This window comes from Crinia signifera, chromosome 6 (assembly GCF_055691185.1).
Source record: "Crinia signifera chromosome 6, ASM5569118v1, whole genome shotgun sequence".
Taxonomy (NCBI): domain Eukaryota; kingdom Metazoa; phylum Chordata; class Amphibia; order Anura; family Myobatrachidae; genus Crinia; species Crinia signifera.
Genome location: NC_139222.1, coordinates 5,202,822 through 5,226,873, shown reverse-complemented (window position 1 = coordinate 5,226,873; position 24,052 = coordinate 5,202,822). Strand labels below are relative to the sequence as shown.

Genomic DNA, 24,052 nt, shown 5'->3' with positions numbered 1-24,052 from the left:
TGAGGGGGAGAGCAGGAGTATAATAGGGGCTGATGGCTCCTGATGTATGAGATACACCAGAGAGTGCGGGGAGGAGACTGGTCAGATCTCTGGGCTGGTAACACACAGTGACATGATGTGAGGGGAGAGCAGGAGTATAATAGGGGCTGATGGCTCCTGATGTATGAGATACACCAGTGAGTGCAGGGAGGAGACTGGTCAGATCTCTGGGCTGGTAACACACAGTGACATGATGTGAGGGGAGAGCAGGAGTATAATAGGGGCTGATGGCTCCTGATGTATGAGATACACCAGTGAGTGCAGGGAGGAGACTGGTCAGATCTCTGGGCTGGTAACACACAGTGACATGATGTGAGGGGAGAGCAGGAGTATAATAGGGGCTGATGGCTCCCGATGTATGAGATACACCAGAGAGTGCGGGGAGGAGACTGGTCAGATCTCTGGGCTGGTAACACACAGTGACATGATGTGAGGGGAGAGCAGGAGTATAATAGGGGCTGATGGCTCCTGATGTATGAGATACACCAGAGAGTGCGGGGAGGAGACTGGTCAGATCTCTGGGCTGGTAACACACAGTGACATGATGTGAGGGGTGAGCAGGAGTATAATAGGAGCCGATGGCTCCTGATGTATGAGATACACCAGAGAGTGCAGGGAGGAGACTGGTCAGATCTCTGGGCTGGTAACACACAGTGACATGATGTAAGAGGGAGAGCAGGAGTATAATAGGGGCTGATGGCTCCTGATGTATAAGATACACCAGAGAGTGCGGGGAGGAGACTGGTCAGATCTCTGGGCCGGTAACACACAGTGACATGATGTGAGGGGGAGAGCAGGAGTATAATAGGGGCTGATGGCTCCTGATGTATGAGATACACCAGAGAGTGCGGGGAGGAGACTGGTCAGATCTCTGGGCTGGTAACACACAGTGACATGATGTGAGGGGTTAGCAGGAGTATAATAGGAGCTGATGGCTCCTGATGTATGAGATACACCAGAGAGTGCGGGGAGGAGACTGGTCAGATCTCTGGGCTGGTAACACACAGTGACATGAGGTGAGGGGAGAGCAGGAGTATAATAGGGGCTGATGGCTCCTGATGTATGAGATACACCAGAGAGTGCGGGGAGGAGACTGGTCAGATCTCTGGGCTGGTAACACACAGTGACATGATGTGAGGGGTGAGCAGGAGTATAATAGGAGCCAATGGCTCCTGATGTATGAGATACACCAGAGAGTGCAGGGAGGAGACTGGTCAGATCTCTGGGCTGGTAACACACAGTGACATGATGTAAGAGGGAGAGCAGGAGTATAATAGGGGCTGATGGCTCCTGATGTATAAGATACACCAGAGAGTGCGGGGAGGAGACTGGTCAGATCTCTGGGCCGGTAACACACAGTGACATGATGTGAGGGGGAGAGCAGGAGTATAATAGGGACTGATGGCTCCTGATGTATGAGATACACCAGAGAGTGTGGGGAGGAGACTGGTCAGATCTCTTGGCCGGTAACACACAGTGACATGATGTGAGGGGGAGAGCAGGAGTATAATAGGGGCTGATGGCTCCTGATGTATGAGATACACCAGAGAGTGCGGGGAGGAGACTGGTCAGATCTCTGGGCTGGTAACACACAGTGACATGATGTGAGGGGTGAGCAGGAGTATAATAGGAGCTGATGGCTCCTGATGTATGAGATACACCAGAGAGTGCGGGGAGGAGACTGGTCAGATCTCTGGGCTGGTAACACACAGTGACATGAGGTGAGGGGAGAGCAGGAGTATAATAGGGGCTGATGGCTCCTGATGTATGAGATACACCAGAGAGTGCGGGGAGGAGACTGGTCAGATCTCTGGGCTGGTAACACAGTGACATGATGTGAGGGGAGAGCAGGAGTATAATAGGGGCTGATGGCTCCTGATGTATGAGATACACCAGAGAGTGCGGGGAGGAGACTGGTCAGATCTCTGGGCTGGTAACACACAGTGACATGATGTGAGGGGAGAGCAGGAGTATAATAGGGGCTGATGGCTCCTGATGTATGAGATACACCAGAGAGTGTGGTGAGGAGACTGGTCAGATCTCTGGGCCGGTAACACACAGTGACATGATGTGAGGGGGAGAGCAGGAGTATAATAGGGGCTGATGGCTGCTGATGTATGAGATACACCAGAGAGTGCGGGGAGGAGACTGGTCAGATCTCTGGGCCGGTAACACACAGTGACATGATGTGAGGGGGAGAGCAGGAGTATAATAGGGACTGATGGCTCCTAATGTATGAGATACACCAGAGAGTGTGGGGAGGAGACTGGTCAGATCTCTTGGCCGGTAACACACAGTGACATGATGTGAGGGGGAGAGCAGGAGTATAATAGGGGCTGATGGCTCCTGATGTATGAGATACACCAGAGAGTGCGGGGAGGAGACTGGTCAGATCTCTGGGCTGGTAACACACAGTGACATGATGTGAGGGGTGAGCAGGAGTATAATAGGGGCTGATGGCTAGTGATGTATGAGATACACCAGAGAGTGCGGGGAGGAGACTGGTCAGATCTCTGGGCTGGTAACACACAGTGACATGAGGTGAGGGGAGAGCAGGAGTATAATAGGGGCTGATGGCTCCTGATGTATGAGATACACCAGAGAGTGCGGGGAGGAGACTGGTCAGATCTCTGGGCTGGTAACACAGTGACATGATGTGAGGGGAGAGCAGGAGTATAATAGGGGCTGATGGCTCCTGATGTATGAGATACACCAGAGAGTGCGGGGAGGAGACTGGTCAGATCTCTGGGCTGGTAACACAGTGACATGATGTGAGGGGGAGAGCAGGAGCATAATAGGGACTGATGGCTCCTGATGTATGAGATACACCAGAGAGTGTGGGGAGGAGACTGGTCAGATCTCTTGGCCGGTAACACACAGTGACATGATGTGAGGGGGAGAGCAGGAGTATAATAGGGACTGATGGCTCCTGATGTATGAGATACACCAGAGAGTGCGGGGAGGAGACTGGTCAGATCTCTGGGCCGGTAACACACAGTGACATGATGTGAGGGGGAGAGCAGGAGTATAATAGGGACTGATGGCTCCTGATGTATGAGATACACCAGAGAGTGTGGGGAGGAGACTGGTCAGATCTCTTGGCCGGTAACACACAGTGACATGATGTGAGGGGGAGAGCAGGAGTATAATAGGGGCTGATGGCTCCTGATGTATGAGATACACCAGAGAGTGCGGGGAGGAGACTGGTCAGATCTCTGGGCTGGTAACACACAGTGACATGATGTGAGGGGTGAGCAGGAGTATAATAGGAGCTGATGGCTCCTGATGTATGAGATACACCAGAGAGTGCGGGGAGGAGACTGGTCAGATCTCTGGGCTGGTAACACACAGTGAATGAGGTGAGGGGAGAGCAGGAGTATAATAGGGGCTGATGGCTCCTGATGTATGAGATACACCAGAGAGTGCGGGGAGGAGACTGGTCAGATCTCTGGGCTGGTAACACAGTGACATGATGTGAGGGGAGAGCAGGAGTATAATAGGGGCTGATGGCTCCTGATGTATGAGATACACCAGAGAGTGCGGGGAGGAGACTGGTCAGATCTCTGGGCTGGTAACACAGTGACATGATGTGAGGGGGAGAGCAGGAGCATAATAGGGACTGATGGTTCCTGATGTATGAGATACACCAGAGAGTGCGGGGAGGAGACTGGTCAGATCTCTGGGCTGGTAACACAGTGACATGATGTGAGGGGAGAGCAGGAGTATAATAGGGGCTGATGGCTCCTTATGTATGAGTTACACCAGAGAGTGCGGGGAGGAGACTGGTCAGATCTCTGGGCTGGTAACACACAGTGACATGATGTGAGGGGGAGAGCAGGAGTATAATAGGGTCTGATGGCTCCTGATGTATGAGATACACCAGAGAGTGCGGGAGGAGACTGGTCAGATCTCTGGGCTGGTAACACACAGTGACATGATGTGAGGGGAGAGCAGGAGTATAATAGGGGCTTATGGCTCCTGATGTATGAGATACACCAGAGAGTGTGGGGAGGAGACTGGTCAAATCTCTGGGCTGGTAACACACAGTGACATGATGTGAGGGGGAGAACAGGAGTATAAAAGTGGATGATGGCTCCTGATGTATGAGATACACCAGAGAGTGTGGGGAGGAGACTGGTCAGATCTCTGGGCTGGTAACACAGTGACATGATGTGAGGGAGAGCAGGAGTATAATAGGGGTTGATGGCTCGTGATGTATGAGATACACCAGAGAGTGCGGGGAGGAGACTGGTCAGATCTCTGGGCTGGTAACACAGTGACATGATGTGAGGGGAGAGCAGGAGTATAATAGGGGTTGATGGCTCCTGATGTATGAGATACACCAGAGAGTGCGGGGAGGAGACTGGTCAGATCTCTAGGCTGGTAACACACAGTGACATGATGTGAGGGGAGAGCAGGAGTATAAAAGTGGATGATGGCTCCTGATGTATGAGATACACCAGAGAGTGTGGGGAGGAGACTGGTCAGATCTCTGGGCTGGTAACACAGTGACATGATGTGAGGGAGAGCAGGAGTATAATAGGGGTTGATGGCTCGTGATGTATGAGATACACCAGAGAGTGCGGGGAGGAGACTGGTCAGATCTCTGGGCTGGTAACACACAGTGACATGATGTGAGGGGGAGAGCAGGCGTATAATAGGGGTTGATGGCTCCTGAGGTATGATATACACCACAGAGTGCAGGGAGGAGACTGGTCATATCTCTGGGCTGGTAACACTGGTAACACACAGTGACATGATGTGAGGGGAGAGCAGGAGTATAATAAGGGCTGATGACTCCTGATGTATGAGATACACCAGAAAGTGCGGGGAGGAGACTGGTCCCATCTCTGGGCTGGTAACACACAGTGACATGATGTGAGGGGGAGAGCAGGAGTATAATAGGGGCTGATGTCTCCTAATGTAGGAGATACACCAGAGAGTGCGGGGAGGAGACCGGTCAGATCTCTGGGCTGGTAACACACAGTGACATGATGTGAGGGGGAGAGCAGGAGTATAATAGGGGCTGATGGCTCCTGATGTATGAGATACACCAGAGAGTGCGGGGAGGAGACCGGTCAGATCTCTGGGCTGGTAACACACAGTGACATGATGTGAGGGGGAGAACAGGAGTATAAAAGTGGCTGATGGCTCCTGATGTATGAGATACACCAGAGAGTGCGGGGAGGAGACTGGTCCCATCTCTGGGATGGTAACGACAGTGACATGATGTGAGGGGGAGAGCAGGAGTTTAATAGGGGCTGATGGCTCCTGATGTATGAGATACACCAGAGAGTGCAGGGAGGAGACTGGTCAGATCTCTTGGCTGGTAACACACAGTGACATGATGTGAGGGGGAGAGCAGGAGTATAATAGGGGCTGATGGCTCCTGATGTATGAGATACACCAGAGAGTGCGGGGAGGAGACTGGTCAGATCTCTGGGCTGGTAACACACAGTGACATGATGTGAGGGGGAGAGCAGGAGTATAATAGGGGCTGATGGCTCCTGATGTATGGGATACACCAGAGAGTGTGGGGAGGAGACTGGTCAGATCTCTGGGCTGGTAACACACAGTGACATGATGTGAGGGGGAGAGCAGGAGTATAATAGGGGCTGATGGCTCCTGATGTATGGGATACACCAGAGAGTGTGGGGAGGAGACTGGTCAGATCTCTGGGCTGGTAACACACAGTGATATGATGTGAGGGGGAGAGCAGGAGTATAATAGGGGCTGATGGCTCCTGATGTATGAGATACACCAGAGTGTGCAGGGAGGAGACTGGTCAGATCTCTGGGCTGGTAACACACAGTGACATGATGTGAGGGGGAGAGCAGGAGTATAATAGGGGCTGATGGCTCCTGATGTATGAGATACACAAGAGAGTGCGGGGAGGAGACTGGTCAGATCTCTGGGCTGGTAACACACAGTGGGCAGATACATTTCTGTCAATATTCCTTAATAAGTGTCCTTTACTCACATGAACTGATATCTGTAGGGATTTCCTCCTCCTTAAACTGAATGTCACCTGTCACATATGTCTCTTCTTCTCCCTCGGTACCTTCTGCCTTCATGTCAGTCACATACGTCTCTAATTCTCCCTCTGTATCTTCTGCCTTCATACCAGTCACATACGTCTCTTCTTCTCCCTCTGTATCTTCTGCCTTCATATCAGTCACATACGTCTCTTCTTCTCCCTCTGTACCTTCTGCCTTCATATCAGTCACATACGTCTCTTCTTCTCCCTCTGTATCTTCTGCCTTCATATTAGAAAGGTGCTCACCCTACATAACCACAATAACATTACACAGTATAATATCAGTGTATAAGACATACAGCTTATGTACAGATCATATAGTGACAGTCACTGTTGTATATTGGTGAGACCATAAATCCCACCTACCTGATCCTCCTGTGGGGTCCTGTGATTCACCTCTGTACAATCCTGGGAATACAGAGGACGGGGACATCTCTCTGGGGTATTCCTGTTACTGGGCCCATCTGTAGGAGACACGCAGTGACTGAGGACATTGTATATATGTGATTATCCTGGGAATACAGAGGACGGGGACATCTCTCTGGGGTATTCCTGTTACTGGGCCCATCTGTAGGAGACACACAGTGACTGAGTACATTGTATATATGTGATTATCCTGGGAATACAGAGGACGGGGACATCTCTCTGGGGTATTCCTGTTACTGGGCCCATCTGTAGGAGACACGCAGTGACTGAGTACATTGTATATATGTGATTATCCTGGGAATACAGAGGACGGGGACATCTCTCTGGGGTATTCCTGTTACTGGGCCCATCTGTAGGAGACACGCAGTGACTGAGGACATTGTATATATGTGATTATCCTGGGAATACAGAGGACGGGGACATCTCTCTGGGGTATTCCTGTTACTGGGCCCATCTGTAGGAGACACACAGTGACTGAGGACATTGTATATATGTGATTATCCTGGGAATACAGAGGACGGGGACATCTCTCTGGGGTATTCCTGTTACTGGGCCCATCTGTAGGAGACACACAGTGACTGAGGACATGGTATATATGTGATTATCCTGGGCATACAGAGGACGGGGACATCTCTCTGGGGTATTCCTGTTACTGGGCCCATCTGTAGGAGACACACAGTGACTGAGGACATGGTATATATGTGATTATCCTGGGAATACAGAGGACGGGGACATCTCTCTGGGGTATTCCTGTTACTGGCCCATCCGTAGGAGACACACAGTGACTGAGTACATTGTATATATGTGATTATCCTGGGAATACAGAGGACGGGGACATCTCTCTGGGGTATTACTGTTACTGGCCCATCTGTAGGAGACACGCAGTGACTGAGGACATTGTATATATGTGATTATCCTGGGAATACAGAGGACGGGGACATCTCTCTGGGGTATTCCTGTTACTGGGCCCATCTGTAGGAGACACACAGTGACTGAGGACATTGTATATATGTGATTATCCTGGGAATACAGAGGACGGGGACATCTCTCTGGGGTATTCCTGTTACTGGGCCCATCTGTAGGAGACACACAGTGACTGAGGACATTGTATATATGTGATTATCCTGGGAATACAGAGGACGGGGACATCTCTCTGGGGTATTCCTGTTACTGGCCCATCTGTAGGAGACACGCAGTGACTGAGGACATTGTATATATGTGATTATCCTGGGAATACAGAGGACGGGGACATCTCTCTGGGGTATTCCTGTTACTGGTCCCATCTGTAGGAGACACACAGTGACTGAGGACATGGTATATATGTGATTATCCTGGGAATACAGAGGACGGGGACATCTCTCTGGGGTATTCCTGTTACTGGGCCCATCTGTAGGAGACACACAGTGACTGAGGACATTGTATATATGTGATTATCCTGGGAATACAGAGGACGGGGACATCTCTCTGGGGTATTCCTGTTACTGGCCCAATCTGTAGGAGACACGCAGTGACTGAGGACATTGTATATATGTGATTATCCTGGGAATACAGAGGACTGGGACATCTCTCTGGGGTATTCCTGTTACTGACCCATCTGTAGGAGACACGCAGTGACTGAGGACATGGTATATATGTGATTATCCTGGGAATACAGAGGACGGGGACATCTCTCTGGGGTATTCCTGTTACTGGCCCCATCTGTAGGAGACACGCAGTGACTGAGGACATTGTATATATGTGATTATCCTGGGAATACAGAGGACCGGGACATCTCTCTGGGGTATTCCTGTTACTGGCCCAATCTGTAGGAGACACGCAGTGACTGAGGACATTGTATATATGTGATTATCAGATGCTGGGTGTATATAGGGGACCCCCATACCTGCTCTCCCCTGTACAATAAATGTTTTCTCTTACCCAGTGATGTGAGGGGCCGGTGATTCTCCATCAGCACGTCCTTGTACAGACCCCTGTGTTCCTCTATATACTCCCCGTCCTGCATGGAGAGATAAACAGTAACATCCTGACACCTTATAGGCACCTGACACAGACAATGATACAGTCATCACCCAAACACATCCCCCGGTGTTACTGTATAACGTCCCATTCCCAGCAGTCACCTCTCCGGTCACATCCCAGGTGTTACTGTATAAGGTCCCATTCCCAGCTGTCACTTCTCCCGTCACATCCCCCGGTGTTACTGTATAACGTCCCATTCCCAGCTGTCACTTCTCCAGTCACATCCCCCAGTGTTACTGTATAACATCCCATTCCCAGCAGTCACCTCTCCGGACACATCCCCCGGTGTTACTGTATAACGTCCCATTCCCAGCAGTCGCCTCTCCAGTCACATCCCCCGGTGTTACTGTATAACGTCCCATTCCCAGCTGTCACTTCTCCCGTCACATCCCCCGGTGTTACTGTATAACGTCCCATTCCCAGCTGTCACTTCTCCAGTCACATCCCCCAGTGTTACTGTATAACATCCCATTCCCAGCAGTCACCTCTCCGGTCACATCCCCCAGTGTTACTGTATAACATCCCATTCCCAGCAGTCACCTCTTCGGTCACATCCCCCAGTGTTACTGCAGAACGTCCCATTCCTAGCAGTCACCTCTCCTGTCACATCCCCCGGTGTTACCTTATAATGTCCCATTCCCAGCAGTCACCTCTCCGGTCACATCCCCCGGTGTTACTGTAGAACGTCCCATTCCCAGCAGCCACCTCTCCGGTCACATCCCCCGGTGTTACTGTATAACGTCCCATTCCCAGCAGTCACCTCTCCGGTCACATCCCCCGGTGTTACTGTGTAACGTCCCATTCCCAGCAGTCTTCTCTCCGGTCACATCCCCCGGTGTTACTGTATAATGTCCCATTCCCAACAGTCACCTCTCCGGTCACATCCCCCGGTGTTACTGTATAACGTCCCATTCCCAGCAGTCTTCTCTCCGGTCACATCCCCCGGTGTTACTTTATAACGTCCCATTCCCAACAGTCACCTCTCCGGTCACATCCCCCGGTGTTACTGTGTAACGTCCCATTCCCAGCAGTCTTCTCTCCGGTCACATGCCCCGGTGTTACTGTATAATGTCCCATTCCCAGCTGTCACTTCTCCCGTCACATCCCCCGGTGTTACTGTATAACGTCCCATTCCCAGCAGTCACCTCTCCTGTCACATCCCCCCGTGTTACTGTATAACGTCCCATTCCCAGCAGTCACCTCTCCGGTCAGCAGCTGAATGATCTTGTTGGTGAGTTCCAGGATCTTCTGGTCATTGTGCCTCTCATGTATCAGTGAGTGAGGTGAAGGCACCGTGATGGGGCTCTGGGTCCTGCTCAGTCCTCCTGACACACGGGGACGGCTGCTGGGTGTCTCACACTCGCCGGATGTCTTCTTCACTACTGTGTAATCCTGTGTATTGGGGGATACAACAAATATCACTGTGATGCTCCCAGACTCCCCACCTCCGCGGTGAACTCCCTGTATTATTAGCATAGATCTAAGTGATGTCACTGTCACCTCCCCGGTCACGTCCCTGTATTATTACTATAGATATAAGTTATGTCACTGTCACCTCCCTGTATTATTACTATAGATATAAGTGATGTCACCATCACCTCCCCGGTCACGTCCCTGTATTATTACTATAGATATAAGTGATGTCACTGTCACCTCCCTGTATTATTACTATAGATATAAGTGATGTCACTGTCACCTCCCTGGTCACATCCCTGTATTATTACTATAGATACAAGTGATGTCACTGTCACCTCCCTGGTCACATCCCTGAATTCTTACTATAGATATAAGTGATGTCACTGTCACCTCCCCGGTCACGTCCCTGTATTATTACTATAGATATAAGTGATGTCACTGTCACCTCCCTGTATTATTACTATAGATATAAGTGATGTCACTGTCACCTCCCTGGTCACATCCCTGTATTATTACTATAGATACAAGTGATGTCACTGTCACCTCCCTGGTCACATCCCTGAATTATTACTATAGATATAAGTGATGCCACTGTCACCTTCCCAGTCACATCCCTGTTTTATTACTATAGACAGGGCTATTTTTGTGCAGGCTCCAGCAGGAACTGAGGCCCTTATCCTAGTTCACTCTTTCAGACAAAAAATTTCTTAGATGGACAAAACCATGTGCACTAGAGGTGAGGCAGGTGTTACTTGTGTAGAGATAATTAGATTTGGGTGGGGTTTTACACCTGCCTCACCTGCAGTGCACATGGTTTTGTCCATCTAAGAAATATTTTGTCTGAAAGAGTGAACTAGGATAAGGGCCTCAGTTCCTGCTGGAGCCTGCACAAAAATAGCCCTGACTATAGATATAAGTGATGTCATTGTCACCTCCCCGGTCACGTCCCTGTATTATTACTATAGATATAAGTGATGTCACTGTCACCTCCCCAGTCACGTCCCTGTATTATTACTATAGATATAAGTGATGTCACTGTCACCTCCCTGGTCACGTCCCTGTAATATTACTATAGATATAAGTGATGTCACCTTCCCGGTCACGTCCCTGTATTATTACTATAAATATAAGTGATGTCACTGTCACCTCCCTGTACACCTCCCTGTATTATTACTATAGATATAAGTGATGTCACTGTCACCTCCCCGGACACCTCCCTGTATTATTACTATAGATACAAGTGATGTCAATGTCTCCTCCCTGGTCATGTCCCTATATTATTACTATAGATATAAGTGATGTCACTGTCACTTCCCCTGTCACATCCCTGGATTATTACTATAGATACAAGTGATGTCACTGTCACCTCCCTGTATTATTAATATAGATATAAGTGATGTCACGGTCACCTCCCTGATCACGTCCCTGTATTATTACTATAGATATAAGTGATGTCACTGTCACCTTCCCGGTCACGTCCCTGTAGTATTACTATAGATATAAGTGATGTCACTGTCACCTCCCTGGTCACATCCCTGTATTATTACCATAGATATAAGTGATGTCACTGTCACCTCCCCAGTCACGTCCCTGTATTATTACTATAGATATAAGTGATGTCACTGTCACCTCCCCGCTCACGTCCCTGTATTATTACTATAGATATAAGTGATGTCACTGTCACCTCCCCGCTCACTTCCCTGTATTATTACTATAGATATAAGTGATGTCACTGTCACCTCCCCGGTCATGTCCCTGTATTATTACTATAGATATAAGTGATGTCACTGTCACCTCCCCGGTCACGTCCCTGTATTATTACTATAGATATAAGGGATGTCACTGTCACCTCCCTGTATTATTACTATAGATATAAGTGATGTCACTGTCACCTCCCCCATCACATCCCTGTATTATTACTATAGATATAAGTGATGTCACTGTCACCTCCCCAGTCACGTCCCTGTATTATTACTATAGATATAAGTGATGTCACTGTCACCTCCCCGTATTATTACTATAGATATAAGTGATGTCACTGTCACCTCCCTGGTCACATCCCTGTATTATTACTATAGATATAAGTGTTGTCACTGTCACCTCCCCGGTCACGTCCCTGTATTATTACTATAGATATAAGTGATGTCACTGTCACCTCCCCGGTCACATCCCTGTATTATTACTATAGATATAAGTGATGTCACTGTCACCTCCCTGTATTATTACTATAGATATAAGTGATGTCACATCCCCGGTCACGTCCCTGTATTATTACTATAGATATAAGTGATGTCACTGTCACCTCCCCGGTCAGCAGGTAGATAATCTCCAGGGTGATAGTTATTATCCTCTCAGTCCTGGGACTCCTGTCCGTGTCCATCCTCAGGGAATCAGTGAGAATACAGAACGTGTGACGTGTAATAAAGACTCTGGTTCCTCACAGCTGGAGCGCCTAGGAATAAATATAATACATATAACACGCCACAGAGAGCACATGTAACACAGATATGCAACACGGAGTAGCCAGTAAGTCTCCCTGTATAATAATAACAATAACAGGACACCACAGGCTGCTCCCCCTGTATAATAATAACAACAACAACAACAACAGGACACCACAGGCTGCTCCCCCTGTATAATAATAATAACAACAACAACAGGACACCACAGGCTGCTCCCCCTGTATAATAATAACACGGCACCACAGGCTGCTCCACTGTGTAATAATAAAATAACACCACAGGCTGCTCCTCCTGCATAATAACAACAGGACACCATAGGCTGCTTCTCCTGTATAATAATAATTTAAGGACACCACAAGCTGCTCCCCCTGTATAATATAAATAATAATAACAGGACACCACAGGCTACTCCCCCTGTATAATAATAATTACAGGACACTACAGGCTGCTCCCCCTGAATAATAATAATAATAATAATTACAGGACACTACAGGCTGCTCCCCCTGTATAATAATTACAGGACACTACAGGCTGCTCCCCCTGAAGAATAATAACAATAACAGGACACTACAGGCTGTTTCCCCTGTATAAGTACCTGATGTCTCCTCACTACGCACTTATGATGTGACCCGGATGTTGTTGGTGGTGTGGGGGCGGGGCGATGACCTGAAATACATGATACAGCGACAGTAGATGGAACTGGAGTTCCTATCTGTCCATATTATGACGTCATTACGAACGTATACATCGCCCTCTAGCTGCAGCTGCTGCCGGCGGTCACCAGGGGGAGAGCGTGTGACAGAGAACTAGTATCCTAGGGCTCCGGGAACATGGCCGCCGCCCCCCGCTACTGAGGACACTTTGTATCATTATTTGCTGCTTGTCTCGCCAAGACAATGGTATAATGGCGGCCGCTGTACGTACCGGCTCCTAACATGGTAGAGAGACTACTAACATACCCCATCAGGGATACAATGTTCCTGGGCTTCCCTGGTAATGTATGATTGCCAGCACCTGTGGTGACACCTTTCTTATCAGTTACCTAGCTCCCCACAGGTGCTGGCAATCCTACATTATCCATACCTCCCAGCATGCCCCTCTCCAGGAGTACACAATGCTCTGTTCCTGGGCTTCCCTGGTAATGTATGATTGCCAGCACCTGTGGTGACACCTTTCTTATCAGTTACCTAGCTCCCCACAGGTGCTGGGAATCATACATTATCCATACCTCCCAGCATGCCCCTCTCCAGGAGGACACAATGCTCTGCTCCTGGACTTCCCTGGTAATGTATGATTGCCAGCACCTGTGGTGACACCTTTCTTATCAGTTACCTAGCTCCCCACAGGTGCTGGCAATCATACATTATCCATACCTCCCAGCATGCCCCTCTCCAGGAGGACACAATGCTCTGTTCCTGGGCTTCCCTGGTAATGTAGGATTGCCATCACCTGTGGTGACACCTTTCTTATCAGTTACCTAGCTCCCCACAGGTGCTGGCAATCCTACATTATCTATACCTCCCAGCATGCCCCTCTCCAGGAGGACACATTGCTCTGCTCCTGGGCTTCCCTGGTAATGTATGATTGCCAGCACCTGTGGTGACACCTTTCTTATCAGTTACCTAGCTCCCCACAGGTGCTGGTAATCATACATTATCCATACCTCCCAGCATGCCCCTCTCCAGGAGGACACAATGCTCTGTTCCTGGGCTTCCCTGGTAATGTATGATTGCCAGCACCTGTGGTGACACCTTTCTTATCAGTTACCTAGCTCCCCACAGGTGCTGGCAATCCTACATTATCCATACCTCCCAGCATGCCCCTCTCCAGGAGGACACAATGCTCTGCTCCTGGGCTTCCCTGGTAATGTATGATTGCCAGCACCTGTGGTGACACCTTTCTTATCAGTTACCTAGCTCCCCACAGGTGCTGGCAATCATACATTATCCATACCTCCCAGCATGCCCCTCTCCAGGAGGACACAATGCTCTGTTCCTGGGCTTCCCTGGTAATGTATGATTGCCAGCACCTGTGGTGACACCTTTCTTATCAGTTACCTAGCTCCCCACAGGTGCTGGCAATCCTACATTATCCATACCTCCCAGGATGCCCCTCTCCAGGAGGAAGCAATGCTCTGTTCCTGGGCTTCCCTGGTAATGTATGATTGCCAGCACCTGTGGTGACACCTTTCTTATCAGTTACCCAGCTCCCCACAGGTGCTGGCAATCCTACATTATCCATACCTCCCAGGATGCCCCTCTCCAGGAGGAAGCAATGCTCTGTTCCTGGGCTTCCCTGGTAATGTATGATTGCCAGCACCTGTGGTGACACCTTTCTTATCAGTTACCTAGCTCCCCACAGGTGCTGGCAATCCTACATTATCCATACCTCCCAGGATGCCCCTCTCCAGGAGGAAGCAATGCTCTGTTCCTGGGCTTCCCTGGTAATGTATGATTGCCAGCACCTGTGGTGACACCTTTCTTATCAGTTACCCAGCTCCCCACAGGTGCTGGCAATCATACATTATCCATACCTCCCAGCATGCCCCTCTCCAGGAGGACACAATGCTCTGTTCCTGGGCTTCCCTGGTAATGTATGATTGCCAGCACCTGTGGTGACACCTTTCTTATCAGTTACCTAGCTCCCCACAGGTGCTGGCAATCATACATTATCCATACCTCCCAGCATGCCCCTCTCCAGGAGGACACAGTGCTCTGTTCCTGGGCTTCCCTGGTAATGTAGGATTGCCAGCACCTGTGGTGACACCTTTCTTATCAGTTACCTAGCTCCCCACAGGTGCTGGCAATCATACATTATCCATACCTCCCAGCATGCCCCTCTCCAGGAGGACACAGTGCTCTGTTCCTGGGCTTCCCTGGTAATGTAGGATTGCCAGCACCTGTGGTGACACCTTTCTTATCAGTTACCTAGCTCCCCACAGGTGCTGGCAATCATACATTATCCATACCTCCCAGCATGCCCCTCTCCAGGAGGACACAATGCTCTGTTCCTGGGCTTCCCTGGTAATGTATGATTGCCAGCACCTGTGGTGACACCTTTCTTATCAGTTACCTAGCTCCCCACAGGTGCTGGCAATCATACATTATCCATACCTCCCAGCATGCCCCTCTCCAGGAGGACACAATGCTCTGTTCCTGGACTTCCCTGGTAATGTATAATTGCCAGCACCTGTGGTGACACCTTTCTTATCAGTTACCTAGCTCCCCACAGGTGCTGGCAATCATACATTATCCATACCTCCCAGCATGCCCCTCTCCAGGAGGACACAATGCTCTGTTCCTGGGCTTCCCTGGTAATGTATGATTGCCAGCACCTGTGGTGACACCTTTCTTATCAGTTACCTAGCTCCCCACAGGTGCTGGCAATCATACATTATCCATACCTCCCAGCATGCCCCTCTCCAGGAGGACACAGTGCTCTGTTCCTGGGCTTCCCTGGTAATGTATGATTGCCAGCACCCGTGGTGACACCTTTCTTATCAGTTACCTAGCTCCCCACAGGTGCTGGCAATCATACATTATCCATACCTCCCAGCATGCCCCTCTCCAGGAGGACACAGTGCTCTGTTCCTGGGCTTCCCTGGTAATGTAGGATTGCCAGCACCTGTGGTGACACCTTTCTTATCAGTTACCTAGCTCCCCACAGGTGCTGGCAATCATACATTATCCATACCTCCCAGCATGCCCCTCTCCAGGAGGACACAATGCTCTGTTCCTGGGCATCCCTGGTAATGTATGATTGCCAGCACCTGTGGTGACACCTTTCTTATCATTTACCTAGCTCCCCACAGGTGCTGGCAATCATACATTATCCATACCTCCCAGCATGCCCCTCTCCAGGAGGACACAATGCTCTGTTCCTGGACTTCCCTGGTAATGTATAATTGCCAGCACCTGTGGTGACACCTTTCTTATCAGTTACCTAGCTCCTCACAGGTGCTGGCAATCATACATTATCCATACCTCCCAGCATGCCCCTCTCCAGGAGAACACAATGCTCTGTTCCTGGGCTTCCCTGGTAATGTATGATTGCCAGCACCTGTGGTGACACCTTTCTTATCAGTTACCTAGCTCCCCACAGGTGCTGGCAATCCTACATTATCCATACCTCCCAGCATGCCCCTCTCCAGGAGGACACAATGCTCTGTTCCTGGGCTTCCCTGGTAATGTATGATTGCCAGCACCTGTGGTGACACCTTTCTTATCAGTTACCTAGCTCCCCACAGGTGCTGGCAATCATACATTATCCATACCTCCCAGCATGCCCCTCTCCAGGATGACACAATGCTCTGCTCCTGGGCTTCCCTGGTAATGTATGATTGCCAGCACCTGTGGTGACACCTTTCTTATCAGTTACCTAGCTCCCCACAGGTGATGGCAATCCTACATTATCCATACCTCCCAGCATGCCCCTCTCCAGGAGGACACAATGCTCTGATCCTGGGCTTCCCTGGTAATGTATGATTGTCATCACCTGTGGTGACACCTTTCTTATCAGTTACCTAGCTCCCCACAGGTGCTGGCAATCCTACATTATCCATACCTCCCAGCATGACCCTCTCCAGGAGGACACAATGCTCTGCTCCTGGGCTTCCCTGGTAATGTATGATTGCCAGCATCTGTGGTGACACCTTTCTTATCAATTACCTAGCTCCCCACAGGTGCTGGCAATCATACATTATCCATACCTCCCAGCATGCCCCTCTCCAGGAGGACACAATGCTCTGTTCCTGGGCTTCCCTGGTAATGTATGATTGCCAGCACCTGTGGTGACACCTTTCTTATCAGTTACCTAGCTCCCCACAGGTGCTGGTAATCATACATTATCCATACCTCCCAGCATGCCCCTCTCCAGGAGGACACAATGCTCTGTTCCTGGGCTTCCTTGGTAATGTATGATTGCCATCACCTGAGGTGACACCTTTCTTATCAGTTACCCAGCTCCCCACAGGTGCTGGCAATCATACATTATCCATACCTCCCAGCATGCCCCTCTCCAGGAGGACACAATGCTCTGTTCCTGGGCTTCCCTGGTAATGTATGATTGCCAGCACCTGTGGTGACACCTTTCTTATCAGTTACCTAGCTCCCCACAGGTGCTGGCAATCATACATTATCCATACCTCCCAGCATGCCCCTCTCCAGGAGGACACAGTGCTCTGTTCCTGGGCTTCCCTGGTAATGTAGGATTGCCAGCACCTGTGGTGACACCTTTCTTATCAGTTACCTAGCTCCCCACAGGTGCTGGCAATCATACATTATCCATACCTCCCAGCATGCCCCTCTCCAGGAGGACACAGTGCTCTGTTCCTGGGCTTCCCTGGTAATGTAGGATTGCCAGCACCTGTGGTGACACCTTTCTTATCAGTTACCTAGCTCCCCACAGGTGCTGGCAATCATACATTATCCATACCTCCCAGCATGCCCCTCTCCAGGAGGACACAATGCTCTGTTCCTGGGCTTCCCTGGTAATGTAGGATTGCCAGCACCTGTGGTGACACCTTTCTTATCAGTTACCTAGCTCCCCACAGGTGCTGGCAATCATACATTGTCCATACCTCCCAGCATGCCCCTCTTTACAGGAGGACACAATGCTCTGTTCCTGGGCTTCCCTGGTAATGTAGGATTGCCAATCCTACATAAACAGGGAAGTCCAGGAACAGAGCATTGTGTCCCCCTGGAGAGGGGCATGCTGGGAGGTATGGATAATGTATGATTGCCAGCACCTGTGAGGAGCTAGGTAACTGATAAGAAAGGTGTCACCACAGGTGCTGGCAATCATACATTACCAGGGAAGTCCAGGAACAGAGCATTGTGTCCTCCTGGAGAGGGGCATGCTGGGAGGTATGGATAATGTATGATTGCCAGCACCTGTGGGGAGCTAGGTAACTGATAAGAAAGGTGTCACCACAGGTGCTGGCAATCATACATTACCAGGGAAGCCCAGGAACAGAGCATTGTGTCCTCCTGGAGAGGGGCATGCTGGGAGGTATGGATAATGTATGATTGCCAGCACCTGTGGGGAGCTAGGTAACTGATAAGAAAGGTGTCACCACAGGTGCTGGCAATCCTACATTACCAGGGAAGCCCAGGAACAGAGCACTGTATCCTCCTGGAGAGGGGCATGCTGGGAGGTATGGATAATGTATGATTGCCAGCACCTGTGGGGAGCTAGGTAACTGATAAGAAAGGTGTCACCACAGGTGCTGGCAATCATACATTACCAGGGAAGCCCAGGAACAGAGCACTGTGTCCTCCTGGAGAGGGGCATGCTGGGAGGTATGGATAATGTATGATTGCCAGCACCTGTGGGGAGCTAGGTAACTGATAAGAAAGGTGTCACCACAGGTGCTGGCAATCATACATTACCAGGGAAGCCCAGGAACAGAGCATTGTGTCCTCCTGGAGAGGGGCATGCTGGGAGGTATGGATAATGTATGATTGCCAGCACCTGTGGGGAGCTAGGTAACTGATAAGAAAGGTGTCACCACAGGTGCTGGCAATTATACATTACCAGGGAAGTCCAGGAACAGAGCATTGTGTCCTCCTGGAGAGGGGCATGCTGGGAGGTATGGATAATGTATGATTGCCAGCACCTGTGGGGAGCTAGGTAACTGATAAGAAAGGTGTCACCACAGGTGCTGGCAATCATACATTTCCAGGGAAGCCCAGGAACAGAGCATTGTGTCCTCCTGGAGAGGGGCATGCTGGGAGGTATGGATAATGTATGATTGCCAGCACCTGTGGGGAGCTAGGTAACTGATAAGAAAGGTGTCACCACAGGTGCTGGCAATCCTACATTACCAGGGAAGCCCAGGAACAGAGCACTGTGTCCTCCTGGAGAGGGGCATGCTGGGAGGTATGGATAATGTATGATTGCCAGCACCTGTGGGGAGCTAGGTAACTGATAAGAAAGGTGTCACCACAGGTGCTGGCAATCATACATTACCAGGGAAGCCCAGGAACAGAGCACTGTGTCCTCCTGGAGAGTGGCATGCTGGGAGGTATGGATAATGTATGATTGCCAGCACCTGTGGGGAGCTAGGTAACTGATAAGAAAGGTGTCACCACAGGTGCTGGCAATCATACATTACCAGGGAAGCCCAGGAACAGAGCATTGTGTCCTCCTGGAGAGGGGCATGCTGGGAGGTATGGATAATGTATGATTGCCAGCACCTGTGGGGAGCTGGGTAACTGATAAGAAAGGTGTCACCACAGGTGCTGGCAATCATACATTACCAGGGAAGCCCAGGAACAGAGCATTGTGTCCTCCTGGAGAGGGGCATCCTGGGAGGTATGGATAATGTAGGATTGCCAGCACCTGTGGGGAGCTAGGTAACTGATAAGAAAGGTGTCACCACAGGTGCTGGCAATCATACATTACCAGGGAAGCCCAGGAACAGAGCATTGTGTCCTCCTGGAGAGGGGCATGCTGGGAGGTATGGATAATGTATGATTGCCAGCACCTGTGGGGAGCTAGGTAACTGATAAGAAAGGTGTCACCACAGGTGCTGGCAATCATACATTACCAGGGAAGCCCAGGAGCAGAGCATTGTGTCCTCCTGGAGAGGGGCATGCTGGGAGGTATGGATAATGTAGGATTGCCAGCACCTGTGGGGAGCTAGGTAACTGATAAGAAAGGTGTCACCACAGGTGCTGGCAATCATACATTACCAGGGAAGCCCAGGAACAGAGCATTGTGTCCTCCTGGAGAGGGGCATGCTGGGAGGTATGGATAATGTATGATTGCCAGCACCTGTGGGGAGCTAGGTAACTGATAAGAAAGGTGTCACCACAGGTGCTGGCAATCCTACATTACCAGGGAAGCCCAGGAACAGAGCACTGTGTCCTCCTGGAGAGGGGCATGCTGGGAGGTATGGATAATGTATGATTGCCAGCACCTGTGGGGAGCTAGGTAACTGATAAGAAAGGTGTCACCACAGGTGCTGGCAATCCTACATTACCAGGGAAGCCCAGGAACAGAGCACTGTGTCCTCCTGGAGAGCGGCATGCTGGGAGGTATGGATAATGTATGATTGCCAGCACCTGTGGGGAGCTAGGTAACTGATAAGAAAGGTGTCACCACAGGTGCTGGCAATCATACATTACCAGGGAAGCCCAGGAACAGAGCATTGTGTCCTCCTGGAGAGGGGCATGCTGGGAGGTATGGATAATGTATGATTGCCAGCACCTGTGGGGAGCTGGGTAACTGATAAGAAAGGTGTCACCACAGGTGCTGGCAATCCTACATTACCAGGGAAGCCCAGGAACAGAGCATTGTGTCCTCCTGGAGAGGGGCATCCTGGGAGGTATGGATAATGTATGATTGCCAGCACCTGTGGGGAGCTAGGTAACTGATAAGAAAGGTGTCACCACAGGTGATGGCAATCATACATTACCAAGGAAGCCCAGGAACAGAGCATTGTGTCCCCCTGGAGAGGGGCATGCTGGGAGGTATGGATAATGTATGATTGCCAGCACCTGTGGGGAGCCAGGTAACTGATAAGAAAGGTGTCACCACAGGTGCTGGCAATCCTACATTACCAGGGAAGCCCAGGAACAGAGCACTGTGTCCTCCTGGAGAGGGGCATGCTGGGAGGTATGGATAATGTAGGATTGCCAGCACCTGTGGGGAGCTAGGTAACTGATAAGAAAGGTGTCACCACAGGTGCTGGCAATCATACATTACCAGGGAAGCCCAGGAGCAGAGCATTGTGTCCTCCTGGAGAGGGTCATGCTGGGAGGTATGGATAATGTAGGATTGCCAGCACCTGTGGGGAGCTAGGTAACTGATAAGAAAGGTGTCACCACAGGTGCTGGCAATCATACATTACCAGGGAAGTCCAGGAACAGAGCATTGTGTCCTCCTGGAGAGGGGCATGCTGGGAGGTATGGATAATGTAGGATTGCCAGCACCTGTGGGGAGCTAGGTAACTTATAAGAAAGGTGTCACCACAGGTGCTGGCAATCATACATTACCAGGGAAGCCCAGGAGCAGAGCATTGTGTCCTCCTGGAGAGGGTCATGCTGGAAGGTATGGATAACGTATGATTGCCAGCACCTGTGGGGAGCTAGGTAACTGATAAGAAAGGTGTCACCACAGGTGCTGGCAATCATACATTACCAGGGAAGTCCAGGAACAGAGCATTGTGTCCTCCTGGAGAGGGGCATGCTGGGAGGTATGGATAATGTAGGATTGCCAGCACCTGTGGGGAGCTAGGTAACTGATAAGAAAGGTGTCACCACAGGTGCTGGCAATCATACATTACCAGGGAAGCCCAGGAGCAGAGCATTGTGTCCTCCTGGAGAGGGGCATGCTGGGAGGTATGGATAATGTAGGATTGCCAGCACCTGTGGGGAGCTAGGTAACTGATAAGAAAGGTGTCACCACAGGTGCTGGCAATCATACATTACCAGGGAAGCCCAGGAGCAGAGCATTGTGTCCTCCTGGAGAGGGGCATGCTGGGAGGTATGGATAATGTATGATTGCCAGCACCTGTGGGGAGCTAGGTAACTGATAAGAAAGGTGTCACCACAGGTGATGGCAATCATACATTACCAGGGAAGCCCAGGAACAGAGCATTGTGTCCTCCTGGAGAGGGGCATGCTGGGAGGTATGGATAATGTAGGATTGCCAGCACCTGTGGGGAGCTAGGTAACTGATAAGAAAGGTGTCACCACAGGTGCTGGCAATCCTACATTACCAGGGAAGCCCAGGAACAGAGCACTGTGTCCTCCTGGAGAGGGGCATGCTGGGAGGTATGGATAATGTAGGATTGCCAGCACCTGTGGGGAGCTAGGTAACTAATAAGAAAGGTGTCACCACAGGTGCTGGCATTGGCAATCATACATTACCAGGGAAGCCCAGGAACAGAGCATTGTGTCCCTGAGGGAGAGGGGCATGCTGGGAGGTATGGATAATGTAGGATTGCCAGCACCTGTGGGGAGCTAGGTAACTGATAAGAAAGGTGTCACCACAGGTGCTGGCAATCATACATTACCAGGGAAGCCCAGGAACAGAGCATTGTGTCCCTGAGGGAGAGGGGCATGCTGGGAGGTATGGATAATGTATGATTGCCAGCACCTGTGGGGAGCTAGGTAAATGATAAGAAAGGTGTCACCACAGGTGCTGGCAATCATACATTACCAGGGAAGCCCAGGAACAGAGCATTGTGTCCCTGAGGGAGAGGGGCATGCTGGGAGGTATGGCTAATGTATGATTACCAGCACCTGTGGGAAGCTAGGTAACTGATAAGAAAGGTGTCACCACAGGTGCTGGCAATCATACATTACCAGGGAAGCCCAGGAGCAGAGCACTGTGTCCTCCTGGAGAGGGTCAGGTAGGCTCCTGTGACCAGCTGATTACTTTTGCTTCACCGCCGGCAGAGGTTCCCTTTCATCAGTGATCATCTCTGGTCGCTGATGAAAAGGAGAAACTGGGCAATATATCTCCCCTGTGTGTACGGGGCTTTACACTAACAGGGAAGCAATCCGTGGTACCTCTTTACTTTCACGGCGCCAGCATGGCGCCGCGCGTCAGAGTCCCCTTGCGGGGCTCGCTTTGCTCGCCCACGCTGCGGGCTCGGTGGCTCGCTACGCTAATTAAAATCAACTCCATGCCAACATGGAAAGTGGAGGTATGAACTATCCATGTTGGCATGGTGTTAACTTCGTTTATTTTACTTAGTTTGTGGCGAGCTTAACCCGGAAGTAGCGCGGCGCCATGCTGGCGCCGTGAAAGTAAAGAAGTACCCAATCCGCTTCTTCCTGTTAGTGTAACACAGGGTTGCCGACCCTCCAGAAATTTGCGGGAGTCTCCCAAAAATCGGGTCCCGGCCCCGGAAGGGTGGGCAAGCCTCTCGGAATCAGGGGGACCCCCGCTGAGCCCCCCCAATCCGCAGGTCTCAGAGGAGGGGGCGGAGCTAAAATGGCACAATCGTGTCATTTTAGCCCCGCCCCCTCCATGGAGATTAGTTATTTTGGCTATTTGCCCCCCCCCCCCCCCCCCCTCCCCAACTAACTCGTAATGAAAGATTCCTCTCAGGGCTTCTCCCAGAGAGGATTTTTTGCAAGTCGGCAACCCTGGTGTAACAGCACCACTCCACACAAGCGCTGCCCACACAGCCCCAGACACTGCACTCAGTAGCCTACAGGTCTGGCAAACGTGGCTATTTTAGGTCTTTTTAACGTCACAGCCTCCGTTGACAGTGGGCAATGGGGGTTATTCTGATGCACTCGTTAAGGCACAGTCACTCTCTAATGGACAAAACCTTATGCACTGCAGGTGGGGCTGATGTAACATGTGCAGAGAGAGTTAGATGTGGGTGTTTTATTGTTTCTGTGCAGGGTAAATACTGGCTGCTTTATTTTACCCTGCTATATAGATATCAGTTTGAGAAAATGTAATAGCAGATCATCCTAATTAATTTTTGCTTAGTATTCGCTTCTGAAAAAGAGAGGAAGGAGCCACAGGTAGGTTGCAGGGATATCATTTAAAAAGTACATAAACATTCTTCAAATTTAAGGAAGTATAAGAACACGAGGGCAGGCACTGACACTGGAGGGAGGTTTGGGGGAAATCTATTTGCTTAGTGGCCTATTCTGCGTAGTAGAATCGCATCGCACATCGCATG

The 24,052-nt window shown here is 50.4% G+C and overlaps 2 protein-coding genes across 2 annotated transcripts in view; one reads left to right on the top strand and one right to left on the bottom strand.

Moving 5' to 3' along the window:
* LOC146009866 (uncharacterized) overlaps nt 1-24,052 on the top strand; it is a 235,403-nt gene that overhangs the window by 56,251 nt on the left and 155,100 nt on the right. The gene's annotated exons all lie outside the window — the stretch shown is intronic.
* LOC146007358 (uncharacterized) overlaps nt 1-24,052 on the bottom strand; it is an 82,674-nt gene that overhangs the window by 25,753 nt on the left and 32,869 nt on the right. Inside the window, exons 8-12 of the mRNA XM_083145707.1 lie at nt 12,240-12,373; nt 9,722-9,913; nt 8,420-8,498; nt 6,443-6,540; nt 6,020-6,323 (exon numbers count right to left, since the gene is read on the bottom strand). Coding sequence (XP_083001833.1) covers nt 6,020-6,323; nt 6,443-6,540; nt 8,420-8,498; nt 9,722-9,913; nt 12,240-12,373 — 807 coding nt within the window. The remainder of the gene's footprint in view (nt 1-6,019; nt 6,324-6,442; nt 6,541-8,419; nt 8,499-9,721; nt 9,914-12,239; nt 12,374-24,052) is intronic.